This window comes from Cibotium barometz, chromosome 22 (genome assembly GCF_041138505.1).
Source record: "Cibotium barometz isolate CiBa-2024 chromosome 22, ASM4113850v1, whole genome shotgun sequence".
In the NCBI taxonomy this organism is placed as follows: Eukaryota; Viridiplantae; Streptophyta; class Polypodiopsida; order Cyatheales; family Cibotiaceae; genus Cibotium; species Cibotium barometz.
The window spans coordinates 44,276,216-44,291,895 of NC_141067.1; the positions used below are offsets into that span (position 1 = coordinate 44,276,216).

Sequence of the window (15,680 nt, forward strand, 5' to 3'; positions counted from 1 at the left end):
GTAAATAGCTGTTGTGTTGTTGCTTCTAACCAGAAATAATCTGGCATATTCTTTTTAAACACCAAGGCACGTGCCACTTCTACAGTGTGCCTATTTTTCCTTTCTATAACACCATTCTTTTACAGATGGTACCTACATGATGCAAACAGTTTCTTGATTCCTTTCTTTCTCAAGAAATCAGTGAACTTGTTGGAGAAATACTCTCCCCCACCATGGCCTTAAGTCTCTGAAATCTTTATAGTTGGAGGGTTATTACAAATATGTTGTTTTTACCCAACTTCACCAAGTACCTTCCGCATACAAGTGCATATTTTCACATAGAAAGGGTGAAAATCCCAAACTTTTTGCTAAGTGGAAAGTTACATATTTCTAGTTCACTGGAGCCTTACACATGTTCTAGAGAATCTAAAAAGTGTACCACTCCCAATCGATGTTTAGATGAAACTTGTGAAACCAACGAATCCCTAAAATAATGTCTACTCCTACAAGAGTGGCAACTATGAAATCTCGCATAAACTATGTGCCCTGGATGACTAACTAGCATTACGAGTCTCACACTATGTGCTAAATCCCTCAACCTACTTGTCAATCCCTCAACCTACTTGTCAGTCAAAGTCAGAGGGAAACGGGCTTGCCAAATGGCTTGTTCCATGATCATGTCCTCCGTACACTATTAAACAAAATATATATGACCCATATATGCAAGTTGGTTTATTGTAGGAGTTGTTGGCCTCCTCACGAGACAATTGGAAGAAGAAGGGATGGCTCTTCATGCTTTGGGTGTAGGATTATGGGTCCTCAGAAACTCCCCCCTGTCTCCCTTCCCGTGGACACCCGGTTTCTCTCCCATAGGCGGCCCCAAACCCTCCTAGTGTCCTGTTTGGGTAGAACTTCCCAATCTTACATTGCATCTACATCCGCTCATTAAGCTGTTGCTAGAGCCAATAGGAAGGCTTTTGGGAGTAAGGGAAAACTAAGCGCTTAACCCCAGGTGGCACCCTCAAGCCCTGATTGAGATTGATCTAAGCAAGGAACCCCCATCCTCCCTAACTATAAATGTAGGATCAGACATTGTCTTAGAACAACCACTGGTTTTTAAGAATGTACCCAACACTTGTTTCCACTATGACTCAAAGGACCACTTCATTAAGAACTACCCCATCAAGTTTCCCCCACCACCACCTCCAGGACCCGTTTAACAAACGACCCCAAAAGAGGACAGCCAAGGCTTTCAACAGGTAGGTAGAAGGGGAAAGGTAGTAAATCGTAATCAGACCCCCAAGAATACCCTTGAAAGATTCAACCCCAATAGATTCTCTCCTCTTCTAGTAGATCTAACAAACCCCTCCCAAGTCAGAAAGGACTCATCAAGTGAAGACGAGGATGAAGAAGTCCCGAGCACATAGCTCTCGGACAATGATTTGGAAAAGGAAGTAGAAGACATGGACTTCCAGGATGCGTTCAAAGTCAATCTAGACCCAGGCCCTTCTCAGGCAGAAGAAGAATCTCTCCCTTTAGAAAGAAGGAAGTCCCCCTCCTTGTAGTAAAACAAGTCATGAGAAACCACATTGCTTTGAAAAGAAGGCAATCTCAAGTAGGATGCCTCGGACCTTGCTGGTTCTCAACGGATGAGTCCATGGCTCTTTTATATGGATCTGTTGGTTGATCTTGTTGATCTTCAACGGAGATTCCATTTTGTTATGTGAATATATTGCTGGTTACTATGAGCTAACTAATTGAGAAAGGCTCGGCTAGATTGGTGCTACTCTTCAACAGCCTTATGTAATAGCTTCCTGAACACCAAAGTGAAAGTTCAATATACCATAGCCCTCTCAGACCACTATCCGATCCTCTGTGCTTTCTCTCAAGGTACCCAAAAAGTCAGGTCAGGATGGTTCCATACAGACCCTAAGTTGTTCTAACTCCCAACTGTTTTAGGAGCAATCTGGAGAAAACACTTCAGCTCCAATGCCTCTCCTTCTCAAGCCTGGAGCTAGGCGGTGAGAGATTCCCAAAAACTGCTTATCGATATTAAAAAGGAAGTTACCAAAATAAGGGCAAATAAGAGACATCAAAAATTCATGGAGCTTCAGTCTCTGGAATAGAGAATAAACCAAGGTCATCTCTTCCTCCAAGACTAACTAATTTCAGTTAGAGATCAGCTTAAAAAAGAGGACGAGATCCAGTGCCAGCAACTAAAATTGTTCTTTAGGGAATGGTGGGCAGGGAAACTGTATAGACCCTCTAAAGAGATGTTCAATATCCTAAAAAGGAAGGCGGCAGCAACCATATTCCAATGCTCAAAAATAGCAATGGCAACTGTGCAGAATTGATAGTTGAAAACCTAGGAATAATCAAAGATCACTTCTCTGAGGTTTTTGCTATCAAAAAAGCACCCTCAAAAGACCAATTTAAAGCCATGCAAACTATCTCAAAATGCAAGAGAAAAATGATCTCTAAGAGCGTGGTTGGAACCTTGGAGTTTGACCTCTCAAGAGGAGAGGTTGAAGAAGCCATTATGGCTATGAAAAATGGTAAAAGTCGTGGGCTTGATGGCCTGTCCACCATAGAGTTCTTCAAAGCTTTTAAACACTTCTTGACTTCTCCCCTCCTTGAGGTCTAGAAGGAATCAATCAGGTTTGGAGCTCTCCCAATCTCCATAAATAAAGGGGTCATCAAACTTATCCACAAGAGAGGGGCTAAAGAAGATATAGCTAATTGGCAACCTATCACCATACTCTCTACAGCTTATAAAATATTTGCCAAAGCTCTAGCCAGACGCTTATCAGAATCTGCAAGAATGGATAAGACATGAATAGAAAGGATTTATTAAAGGTAGATTCATTTTGGATGCCATTATAGCTCTCTAGGAGGGAGTTGAATATGCCCAACAAACACAACAAGATTTTATCTTCTTCAAAATTGATTTTGACAAAGCCTATGATAGATTGGAATGGGATTTTGTTCTACAATCCCTCAAAGACATGGGGTTGGGGCCCAACTTAATCAAAATGGTGCAAAAAATCTCTCTTCAGAGTATCACATGAATCTACTCTCCTGATTCAGAGTAGAATGCAGTTGTGGCTTGATGATGTAAAGGCTTAGATCCAACTTAGGGGGCCTTTTGCCCACAAAGCTTTTGTGTGGAAGTTCAAATGTAACCTATTGGCAATCCCGCCTCTTCCCCCCCGAGGACCACCTTTACATTGCAAGCTGAATAGAAGATGGAACATCCTCTGGGATAGGAAATATTGGGGTTTCAAATTCAAAAACATGTGGCACCCTTCATCCCGCTAAAAAAATCATGCTTGCTTGGCTAGTTGCCCATAAAGCCCTATGGACGAACTCAAGAGCCTAGCGTTTTGGGTATGGAAGTGAAGTATGTCCAAGATGTCATGATGCACTAGAAGCAATAGAGCATCTGTTTCTAGGTTGTGCCCATAATGTATAGAAGCTATTAAATTTTTGAACCAATGCCCTGTACAAAACTGGCAACTGTCATGGCAAGAAATCCTTCTTGGACAACAAATTAAATGCTATGCTGTTCTCTGGAATGTCATTCGTGCTGAATATCTCTAGGCTATTTGGATTTATAGGAATAACCGTCTGTTTCTGTTTAAGAATGCACGGACTGAGATCTGAACTGCATGCGTAGACGAAGATGCCGCATAGAGCGAGCATGAAGGCGTGTGAAGTGTAGTACGTAAAAAATGCAACAGAAGAGACCCTGCAGATGACCAAGGCTAAAGAGGACTTCAAAGAGAAAATCAGGGAAATCCAATATGAAAGGAAATCTCAGGATGGTTTGGTGGTGGCTAATAAAAAAGTCGAGCTCTTGATTAAAGAACCAGATTTGCAGAATTACATTCGTAACCTTACTTTGTTAGCTTAAGTTAGAATTAAGCTTCTTCAAAGCTTGGATGTACTCCCTCAGTAGACCTTTGGGTCTGCTTTTTTTTTTTTTTTGGCTATCTTGCTCTGTTAATATACTTACAGTTTCTCTTAATTTTTAAAAAAAAAAGAAGAAGAAGGGGTTTGGGACTTCTTTTGATTACCGGGATCTCTGATCACCAACATGCTAAAAGGTGCTATGCAGCCCTCAGTTGAGTAGATACTAGGTGTAAGGAAAGTATGCCATAATGAAGCTGAGAAGATCACCCACATGTTCAAGCAGGTAGCATCGAGCGCCCATGGAAGGATTACTTTGCAGATTCCTCCCACAATCGGAAGAGCAAAGCAGGTGTTTCTCTTTTGACTGAGGCCGAGCGTTGTGGTTGTCGCTGCATCCACAACACACAAACCAGAAGGTCCCAGATTTCAAGCATACGAGTAGCAAGGAGTCGCTGCGGATGGACGGCTGCTGCCACAGCTCTACGAAACGCAAGAAGAGTCTCCCAGAGGAGTGCTGCGAGAGCCGAAGAACTACATCAGTGGTGGTGGTTGTTGATCGACTCTTAGCTTCGATGATGCCCTTGCTTCTCTTGAAGAAGGCATGCTGCCTCAGCCTTCAATTGAGAACCTTGTAGACATCCTGCGCAAGTGTACAAAAGAGAGAAACCTAGACACCTATGCTCTCTGCTTGCATGCCTACATGCGCCAAAGTGGGCTGGAAAACCATGCATCACTTGGGAATTACGTAGTCTCCATGTTGGTGGAAGCTGGAAGCATTTGCAATGCACAAAAAGTTTTTGACAGATTGGCGTCCAGGAGTGGGTGTTCTTGTAATTCTCTAATCAATGGTTACATCAAATGTGGGGAGTCGCGGAACGCTCTCACCCTATACCAGAAACTTCAAAAGGATTCTCTACATCTGAGCAAGTATACTTTTGTTGCCTTGTTGAAGACTTGTGCTGAGCTGAAAGATGTGGGCATGGGCTGCACAATACATGCTCAGATGGGGTTGTTGGAAAACAATCTTTTTGTTGGCACTGCCTTAGTCGATATGTATGCCAAATGTGGCATGCTTACAAAAGCACAGGAAGTGTTTGACAAGCTTCCAATCCGTGACGTGGTCTCATGGAATGCACTGATTGCAGGGTATGCGCAACATGAGCATGGCGAGGAAGCACTGAACTGCCTTGAACAGATGCAACTTCAGGGTGTCTCTCCGGATGCAGTCACTTTCGCTTGCAGCTTGAAAGCCTGTGGCAGCATTGGAGCCAAAGACAAGGGTAGAGAAATACATTCTGACATTGAGAGAAGAGGATTGTTGGGAACAAATCTTATTGTTGGCAATGCATTGGTTGATATGTATGCCAAATGTGGCTCACTTGCAAAAGCGCAGGAAGTGTTTGACAGGCTTCCTGTTCATAATGTAGTCTCATGGACTGCACTGATTGCAGGATATGCGCAACAAGAGCGAGGTGAGGAAGCACTGAGCTGTTTTGAACAGATGCAACATGAGGGTGTCTCTCCAGATGCTATCACATTCACTTGCAGCTTGAAAGCCTGTGGCAGCATCGGAGCGAAAGATAAGGGCAGAGAAATACATGCTGACATTGAAAGAAGAGGGTTGTTGAAACATCATCTTGTTGTTGGCAATGCATTGGTTGATATGTATGCCAAATGTGGTTCACTTGCAAAAGCACAGGAAGTTTTTGACATGCTTCCGGTTCGCGATGTAGTTTCATGGACTGCACTGATGGCAGGATATAGTCAACATGAGCATGGTGAGGAAGCACTGAACTTTTTTGAACAGATGCAATTCCAGGGTGTCTCTCCAAATGCTGTAACATTCGCTTGCATTTTGAAAGCCTGTGGAAGTGTTGGAGCCCTAGAGAAGGGCAGAGAAATACATGCTGACATTGAGGAAAAAGGGTTGTTGAAAACAAGTCAACTTGTTGGCAATGCATTGGTTGATATGTATGCCAAATGTGGCATGCTAGCAAAAGCTCAGGAAGTGTTTGACAAGCTTCCGGTTCGTGATGTAGTTTCATGGACTGTATTGATTACAGGATATGCCCAGCTTGGAGAAATAACAGATGTTCTCTGCATCTTTTATAGAATGAGTGGAGAAGGCATTAAGCCAAATCCAGTTACATTTGTTAGTGTGCTTAATGCTTGTAGTCATGCTGGTTTGGTAGATAAGGGTCAGATGTACTTTGAGGCCATGAGTGGAGAGTATGGCATAACTCCAACTCTTGAGCACCACACTTGCATTGTCGATCTCCTTGGCCGCGCAGGCCAGTTAGATATGGCGGTAGCAATGTTAAAGAAAACAACGTCCGATCCCAATATTGTGTTGTGGCTTACTGTGTTGGGTGCTTGTCGAAAGTGGGGCAATGTGGAGCTTGGAAGACATGCCTTTGAACAGGCAGTGCGGTTAGATGAGAAGGAAGTTGCAGCTTATGTTTGTATGTATAACATCTATGCAGATGCTGGTATGCAGGAGGATGCAAAGAAGGTGGACGCAATGAGAGTGAAAACAACAAGCATGGAAGATGCCATGGCATTTTTGGGTGATTGATGCTAGTGGGATTGTGCATTCATTTTTGGTTGGGGATAAGAAACATCCTCAAAGCCAACTCATGCAAAGCTCTTTGTTAAAAAAAATGTGTGCTATGTGGGCATTGTGAGAAGTTGTCTCTTGCGTGTGCCCTAATCATTATGCCCAAGGGAACATCCATATTCATAAAAGGACACAGGTTTGTAATGACTCCAATTTTTTCACGGCATTTGTATCCAAGGTAGAGGAACGAATGGCTCAAATCAAAGATGCTAACTGCATCCATCATTACCAGGAAGGAAAATGGGATTGTGGAGACTATTGGTGATATCGGTCAAGTGCAGCAACCATGTCTTGCAGTGTAAAACTGCATGTGAGGTATTACATCTGAGGAATAGGTAAAGGGCTTGGAAAAGTGGAAACATTTTATTACGGTTTTGATATACTCATTACCTCAACTCTAGATGCAAGAGGATCTAGATTTAAGTGCCCTCTGCTATTTGTGTCCATTTCTATTATACACACAAACCTTCAACATTTGAGGAGATAAATTTGTTTTCAGCATTGACTTAATGACACAGGCAGCATATAGGGGAAAAAAAAAAATCCAATGCTGAGCATCTTATTGATGCCATGTGTATTGCAAAAAAAAATCTCCCCTTTCTCTCTCAAATTAACTTTTCTTTCCATGGGCTCGCTCTTTCAAATAAACTTTTTGTTTCTTTTTGGCGCTTTTTCCTGTAATGAAAAAGCTTTGCTCTGCCTACTTCTCTGCTCATTAATTTGCATGCAGCCAGGGACGACTATTTTTGCAATGCCAGCAGCAACCCTTCCCTCTCTGGCTGTTGGCTGCAATGATAACATCTCTACTAGATCACCTGTGTCGATCACTGTATTCATTGCATCGATGAGCAGCTACAGAAGCATAGGAATGCTTCATGATCACAACCTTGAACAACAGCAAGATATGGCGCTTCTATCGGCCCACATCGCTAGCAGCTCACTATTGCAGACGAAGCCACTACAATCCTGGCCAAGGCCAAGGAGCCCTACTCTTTGGCCACCCTCATCACCTACCTCGGCTGAGATGGCTTGCCCCTCCACACCAAGTGAGTTTTCTTCTCCATGCCCCACCTCCCGTTGTCTGCATGACTTCTTCCATGCTGCAGCACATTCTGTTATGCCCTGCTCAACCCCAAGCCTGCAGATAGCACCATGGCATTGACATCATCATCATCATCATCAAGGAGAGCCAGCGAAGTTTTGGCCATTCTTTGAACGAATGGCTGCCATGGGCTGCCAGCCCAATAACTGTATCTACACCATGCTATTATCCGGTCTTATGGACGCAGGAAGAGGCGATCAGGCTCTTTCTCTAGTCATGAAAAAACGGACAATTGAAGCCGAAACTTTGACTCTCTCTCTCATTGTGGGGCAGAAGTGGCTGGTGGAGGCGGTGGGGGGCACCAAAAGACTCTGAGTTGATGGATTAGCTATTAGTTATGTGTAGGTAGGATCGAGGGTGAGAAGGAGACAATAGGAGTAGGATGTGTAGGATCTCGGTGCTATCACTAATCTTTATATTATGGTGTGTTTCTTGTTGTTTTCCCTAACAGCAGAATGGCAGGACAGCAGTCTGGTGCATCGGACTAGTCAGGCAATGCCATGGGAGACAAGTAGACTCCCGCCAGAAATTCTGGATTCAAAATTCTGGTCATGAGGAACATTATGGACTACGCTCAACTGGAGAGGCTCATGCACAGTGTTTCCCAACTCTTATTCTGCATCACACTTACACACTCTCTTACAGAACATGTACCATTAAGCAGAAACATCACACAGACATCCCAGAATGACATGTGACATAGATGAGAGAAGCAATGGCATTTAAGACGGATTACACAGTGACATAGAACCGGTACCTAGTAGAGATGCCAGATTCTACATGCTACAAGCTTCATGAAATAAGCGTCAACTAACAATGAAGGTTTTACAAAACTACACTTCATCACACTAACAGTAAGTCGGCTCACCCTCTACTCCCAGCATCATCTGTTTTTGCAGTAGTTGGTCACCCTTTTTAAACAGTGCCTTTTTGATCTTGGCAATGGCTCCACGGTGGTTACAGTCCGCCACCTTCACACATGTGCTATCGAGGTGGTTGCGTCGTGGACACTGCTCCACCTGCTGCCACTGGTCCTTCCGTCTCGCTACTGCACTGTCAAGCACAACACCTGGCACGCCCGGTGTTTGAGCTTCTGCTCTTGAACCGGTACCCTTGACAAATCTTTGCTTAAATTTTATGAACATCTTTGGGGGTGTATGATACCTCATTGGTGTAGGTGGCCTTGAGCAAAGCTTGGTTGGTGTCCTGTAGCTTCCGGACCTCAACCATCAGTTCTCCTCATTCTTTTCTGGCTACTCTAGGCGTCAGCATCTGTAGGTTTTTTGTGGCTAGCTCCATATCTGTTTTTACTTTTGAAAGTTCTGCTTGGAGTTTGGCAATTTTCTCCTTTGCTTTCCTTAGCTCCAACTTCCATTGTAATCTTGTTTTCTGAGTTTGCTTCACCTTTTCAGCTTGCAGGGCTGCCTTGTAATTTTGCGAATCTTCGGGCCCTTCTTTTCTCAGATGATTTTCATTTTCTATGCATCTCTGCATCTCTAGTTCCAATGCATTTAATTCATTAATGGCATCTACTTCAAACTTTGTGCTCCTTTCAAATTTTTGCTTATATTCCTCTGCCTGGTCTTGTGCTCTCTCTCGTGGATTGCATGTCTTAATATGTTTGCATATTTCTTTGTGGGTGTGGCTTCCTGCAACTCCTGCTGCAACACTTTGTTCCTTTTAGATAACTTTCTTGTATCTTTTTCCCAATGCTCTGCTTTCTAGGAGGCGGCCTTTAATGCCTGCATCAGACTTTGGTCTTCACTCTGTGTTTGTTTCTCCTTTCCGGAAGTGCTGGTCTTGGAAGATCCATGACCCATTGGCTGTTGTTGTTGTTGTTGTTGTTGTTGTTGCTATTGGTACTACTGTTGTTGTTGTTACTTCCCAACTCCCTCATCATTGTCATCCGAGTCATGGATTACTTGTGGGGGTTTGCAAGGCAGCTGCTCATGGATTTGTACTAGAGCTTGCAGCGCCACCTGATCCCATACTTTGATTAGTTTGGTCTTTGCTGTGTTTATTATCACTGCTTTTGCATCTAGCGGAAGGCACAAGACTTCCTCTTCATCTTGGGTTTTCAGGGCTTGTATTTCAGACTGGGCGACTGCCAAGGCCGTTGTGCTGTCCAACACTTCATCCTTCAACCCCTAGATTTCGTGAACCCAGACTTTTGCTGGCTTCCTAGCCTCTTCCAATTCTGCTTGTAGCCTTTCTATCTGTGCTTGGAGCAGTTGCCTCTTGCTAATGAGAGTCCTGATTTTTCCCACAATTAGCTTCTTTTGGTCTACTAGGGCCCTTTCAGCCTTGTCCACCTTCTTCTGCAATTCCTCGTTCAGCTGCACCATGGATTGTGATCTGCATTCCAACTCCTTGGTTTTTGTTGTGGCACTCATCAACATTCCATACTGTTTATGGTTTAGTGCACTCAATTGATTAAGTGCATTCCGGGCCTTTGTTTCATACTTCTCCATTGAAGAAAGAGTGTGAGAGAGAATTTTTTGGGCCATGGTCATTAGTGTTTTGTCCATGTGCAACTCTTTGGGTGGGATGTTCCGCCTCTATTTTTTCAGGTAACTTGTCTTTGTGACTTGGACCTTCTTGTGTCTTCTGCGTCAGTGCTGCCACCCAAGGTTGCAATTCCGCTGGTATGATTACTTATGTTCTTGCGGGCATCTTCCCTTTCTGAGTTGCTGCTTCTTTCTTTTTCTGTTGTTCACCTTCTCTCTTCTTCTTCTCTTCTTCCTCCTTCCTTTTCTTTTCTTCTTCTTCCTTTTTCTTTTTCGCTTCATCAGATTTTTTTCCCTCTTAGCTTCCACGGCGGATTCTTCTTTCTTTTTCTCTTCCAACTCCCTTTTCCTTTCTTCTTCTGTCCTCTTTTCTTGGCCTCTTTCGGTTCGGGTAGCGTTTCTTCATCCACCCTGTTCTTCCTCTTTTTGTTGGCTTTTTGGGCGATCCTTTGCCATTCTTCCTTGTCATCCACATCATCCTCAAACGAATTGAAGGTTACTTTGGCAGCTCTCGAGGATCCTGCGGCTTCTCTATCCTCAAATGAATTGAAGGTTACTTTGGCAGCTCTCGAGGATCCTGCGGCTTCTTTGTTTTGCTACTTGTCGGAGGTGTCTCCTGTGTCCGTCGATCCACCGATCTTGTAGCTTGGGCTATTGCCCTCAGGTGTGCGTGTACCATAGTGGGTTATTTCTCTTTAGCCCGGGTGGCTGCTCTCTTGGCGAGATTTTCCCTGTAAATTGCAGCCCAATGTATCTTTTCTCCTTCCTCTACTACTCTGAGCAGTCTGTAATTCTTGTCGGACATGTCCTCTGGCTTCCCCACCATAAACATGATGTTCTGCAGGAAGAAAATAAATTGTTCCCGCCGGGTTTCCTCAGCCACATCTTTCACCTGGTACATGTTGCCTGTTTTGGGGATTTCTTCATCCACTCTTGGCTTCAGCAGGACTCCTTCCGAGGGTAATCCCAGTGTGTGGTGCACTGCGTTTTCTGAGATCTTTATTGGCTCCTTCCCCTCCACGTGTACCGTATTGGTTTCCAAAAATTGAGTAATCAATCTTCTCCCATCCTTTGGGTCCTGCAGCTCCTCCCACTGTCGAGAAATTTTTCAAACCCACATCTCCTTGTCCACTTGTGATGTTCCTTCTTCCTCATGTCCGGGATGAACATGGGCGTGCAGAGGCTTTTCTCTGGTTTTTTGTCGGGCCTAAGCGTCTTGTTGATCTTCAGTCATGGTGCTATTTTCTAAAAAAGGGTTGCAGATAGGTGAGTGTGTCGAGCAAGAGAGCAGATTGTGAATGTGAGCGTTTGTGTTCTCTTTTATGATGTTTTCTCCTTTTAGCTTCCCTTTTTATGATGTTTTCAGCTTCTTCCTTTGTATTTCAACGTGACTCTCGATTTACATCATGACCGCCGCCTTGGTTTAATGCTATTAAAGCATCTTTGCCATCTTTTCTTCTTGCCGTTGTTGCGAGTGGATTTTTAATCATGTTGTGACTCGTGCCTTTTATGTGGCCTTTTGTACTATTCATGTGGCTCAGGCTGGTGCATGCTTGGTCACTTGCTTTTTTGTTGTCCAGGCTTTGATAGGTCGAAGTGATCAGTGCTTTAGTGGTCTGGACATCCTTGCGGTTTGGCCACCCTTCCGCGGCTTTGTGATTTTTTGCATCTTCCGCATCCACCTCTACTGGTGAGATCATACCACCTCTACTGGTGAGATCATATCACAGTATATGCTCTGGACCGACTCTTGGTCTTCTGCTTCTTCTTTTTCCAGTAGAACTTCCACTAGTTGGCCTTTGTATTTCCTCATCTCCAGATGCCATTGACTGCTTTTGGGAAGGGTGTGCCATCCAAGTTTTCTAAGGTGAAAGCATCTTGGCTGACCGAGTCTTTCACTATAAAGGTCCTATCCACCGCGGATCTTGAATTTTCCGAGATGAGGTCCCAACTTGGCATTGTATACTAACACAAGGTCCCCTTTTACAAAAATTTTGTGCTCGAGGTGCCTATCAGTCCAAGACTTCCTTCTTCGTTGCACTATCTCTGCTTTTAAAGAGCTAATTTGCCTCCCTTCCTCTAAGTCTAGGAGTTCTTGTATCCTATGCTCCTGAGATTCTTCCATTGGAAGCTTCTCCTGAATGGCCACTCTCAGACTGGGAACCACATATTCCATTGGTATGAGAGCTTCCAAACCATATACCAGCTTGAATGATGTCTGAAATGCCCATAGGGCAGCATCTAACTTTTGGTTCCAATCATTTTTGTTGGCATTTATGATTTTCCTTAGAATCTTGGTTAGCACTTTGTTGGTAGATTCCGCTTGGCCATTGCACTATGGGTAGTAAGGTGAGGACTTCTTGTGATTGATCAAGTATCTTTCCGTTAATCCCTTCATCTCACCTTTTATGAAATGTGTCCCTTGATCACTAATTATTTCCACTGGCAATCCATGCCTAGCAATGATGTCCTTTTAAGAGGAACTTCACTACCTCCTCTGTGGAGTTTCTTTTCACAGCCTTAGCTTCTGGCCACTTGGTGAAATAACCTGTTGCTACAATGATGTATTCACATCTGCTACCTTTTTATGGGTGGCTTGATTGGTCCCACAAAATCCAATCCCCACTTCATGAATGGTAACAACGGTAATATGGGTGTAATGGGCAACCTATCGAAATCTCCGGGTTGACTCATTCATTGACAAACATCACAATTTTTTGCTTCTATGTTGGCATCTCTCATGACAGTCGGCCACCACAAGCCTGCTTGTTGCAAAATCTTTCGGGATGTTATTTCACTGCCCATGTGCCCTCTGGTGATGCTGCATTGTGCTTCTCTTAACATTGCTTGCTGCTCATGGTCCGGAACATATCTGCGTAGTATCTGGTCTATGCTTCTTTTATAGAGTTGCCCTACAAATCATAGTGAAATTTTTGCTCCTTAGGGCAATTCTCTTCTTCGTGTTTGCAGTAAATCCTTCCAGAAAAGACCCATCTTCCAAAAACTGCATCATGTCATAATACCACTTCTCTTTCACTCCGATTGATGCTACTGTGAGCAAGTTGGCATCTGGAAGTTAGTGTTTCACACCCTCCAAAGTAGGTTCTCCGGTATCTAATTTGGATAAAAATTCGGCCACTACATTTTCTTTTTCGAGTGGTGTGTGCTGAATGGTGAAATCAAATTATTGAAGTAGAAGCATCCATCTTGCCATTTTTCCCACCAGGAAGGCTTTGTTCACTAGATAGATGAGAGCTTGGTGATCCACATAGAATACAAATTTATTTCCCAGAAGGTAGTGCCGGAACTTGTTTACAATGGAGATCATGGAGAGAGCCTCCCGCTCTGTTGTACTATAGTTTTCTTCTGCTCTTGTGAGAGCTTTGTTGGCATAATGTATAGGCTGCATGTACCCTTTCTGTTTCTTTGCCTGAGTGCATTGCCCACTATCTTATCTAAAGTATCTACATAAACATGGAATACCAGATTCCATTCCGGATTCATCATTACCGGTGCAAATGATACCATATTCTTTAGCCAATGGAATGTCTTTTGACATTTCGGGCTCCATTCATATTTGGCATCCTTTTTTGTCAGTGCATATAATGGATGAGCTACATGTGCTAAGTATTTCAAAAACCTTAAATGCCACTTCACCTTGCCAAGGAATCTTTCAGGCTGCTTTATGTTCTGGGGAGCAGACATTTTGGATATAGCCTCTGTCTTAGTTGGATATATGGCCAATCCTTGGGCTGACACGATGTGTCCTAACAGTGTTCCGGACTTTACTATACAAATGCACATTTGGCTAGATTCAATTTTAGCCTTGTATCTCTACATCTCTGCAAACATAACCTCAGCTGATAGATGTGTTTAGCCTTATCTCTACGGACACACTAAAATCATCCACAAAAGCTTCCATGAAATCTGTTAGGTAGTTGTAGAAGATTTTTTTCACCATTCTTTGTTGGAAGGTGGCAGGTGCATTTTTTAAGCCAAACATCATGACAGTTGCCAGAAAGACACCCCACTCCGTGAGATGAAGGTTGTTTTCTCCCTGTCAAAATTGGGATGTGAAAGAATTAAATGGGATTACCTGCAAAATCCATAGGAAATCTATTATCTGTAAATATATTTTGGCATTTCATTATATGAGATGGCATTATGTCAATGGAAAACTTGTAGCAATTGATCAAGACTTGGAGGATGACATTGAAAATCCATTGATGTTATTAGTGGTATGGTTTAAACATGAGCTCTTGATAGTACTCAATATAAGGTCAAAAATCTCACTGCGTCAAGTGAGAACAGACTTGGCAAATGAGGATAACCTACAAGTGCCTGATGATTATGTGTTCAAGTGCAACGACCCCATAAGGTATGTTATTCAATCTAATCTCAAAAAGTATTCATTCCAAAACTACGCCATAATCATCATCATTACTTATATACATTACTTTGATTTTTGAAAATAGGTTCCAAGGAGAAAAGAAAGGACCACTCAATGTAAAGACATTACAAGGAAGCAAGTTTTCGTGGTGCAAATGACCATCACATAGAGATAAATGGAGATAAATGTATTTTTGACAGCATATAATTACATAAATCATGATAACATTTTGTATTTCTTAGAGCAATAGAAACTAAGACAAATATTCTACATTTTCTTATTGGATGTTTAAAACATTGATAGCATGTTCTTATTTTTTCCTACAAAGCATGCTATTGTGTGTGGGATGATTCTTGTTGTTGGGGCGGTGAGGCTTGTCATTGAGGGGGTGCTTGCTCTTTGGGACACTCTTAGGTTGGTTGCTCTTTGGCGCTCTCTTCGGCTGGTTGCTCTTCCAGACGCTCTTGGGGTAGTTGCTCTTTCGGACGCTCTTAGGGTGGTTGCTCTTGGGGTGATTGCTCTTCTGGAACTGAAGCTTGCTGTTGTTGTGGGGTTGAAGCTTCCAAATTGACGTCTTCAGATTCATCAGATTCTAGAAGCTCGATAATAAACCTGTCGACTTGTGTTCGGGGGTACTGCCGTGGGGCGGTGGTCCTGGTCGCGATCGTGGTGGAGGGGGCACAAACGTAACAGGGATATTAGGCGGCCTGCTATGAATGTTGACAATAATATGCTCAATGGCCTCTTCCCTGAATAGCCCTAAATCTATATTGGAGTATTCTGATAATCGTGGATTCTACAAAAAGCCAAAAAATAGACATGTGCCGTCAAAGAATGAGGAAGGAAAGTAAGATATCATTAAAAAAAGGAGCATGCCTACATTTTCTACAGAACTAAGTGTAGCAGTAACTTTGCGTTGTAGCACACCCTCCAACCGCAACTATGGCCATCCCGTTGTTACGGGACTCTGCATCTCATAGTCCTTGTGTGTTCTAGTAGTGTGTTTTGGATTATGGCCTCGAGAGCAGTTATTAACTTTCTAACCGCTCTGCATGAAACAATACTGTTGTCAATACTGAAAGTTCTCTAACTACTTCTCCTTCTCTCTCTCTCTCTCTCTCTCTCTCTCCAACTCGTTACGATATATAAATAATGAATGTGTGGACTTATTGT

The 15,680-nt window shown here is 43.1% G+C and overlaps 1 protein-coding gene across 1 annotated transcript; it reads left to right on the forward strand.

The window, feature by feature from the left end:
- The first annotated feature begins 4,025 nt into the window (after window positions 1–4,025).
- Window positions 4,026–7,134, forward strand: LOC147626646 (pentatricopeptide repeat-containing protein At3g53360, mitochondrial-like). The gene has a single exon (XM_086816717.1). The coding sequence runs from the start codon at window positions 4,493–4,495 to the stop codon at window positions 6,464–6,466; it is 1,974 nt and encodes a 657-aa protein (XP_086672843.1). The 5' UTR covers window positions 4,026–4,492; the 3' UTR covers window positions 6,467–7,134.
- The last annotated feature ends 8,546 nt before the right edge of the window (window positions 7,135–15,680 follow it).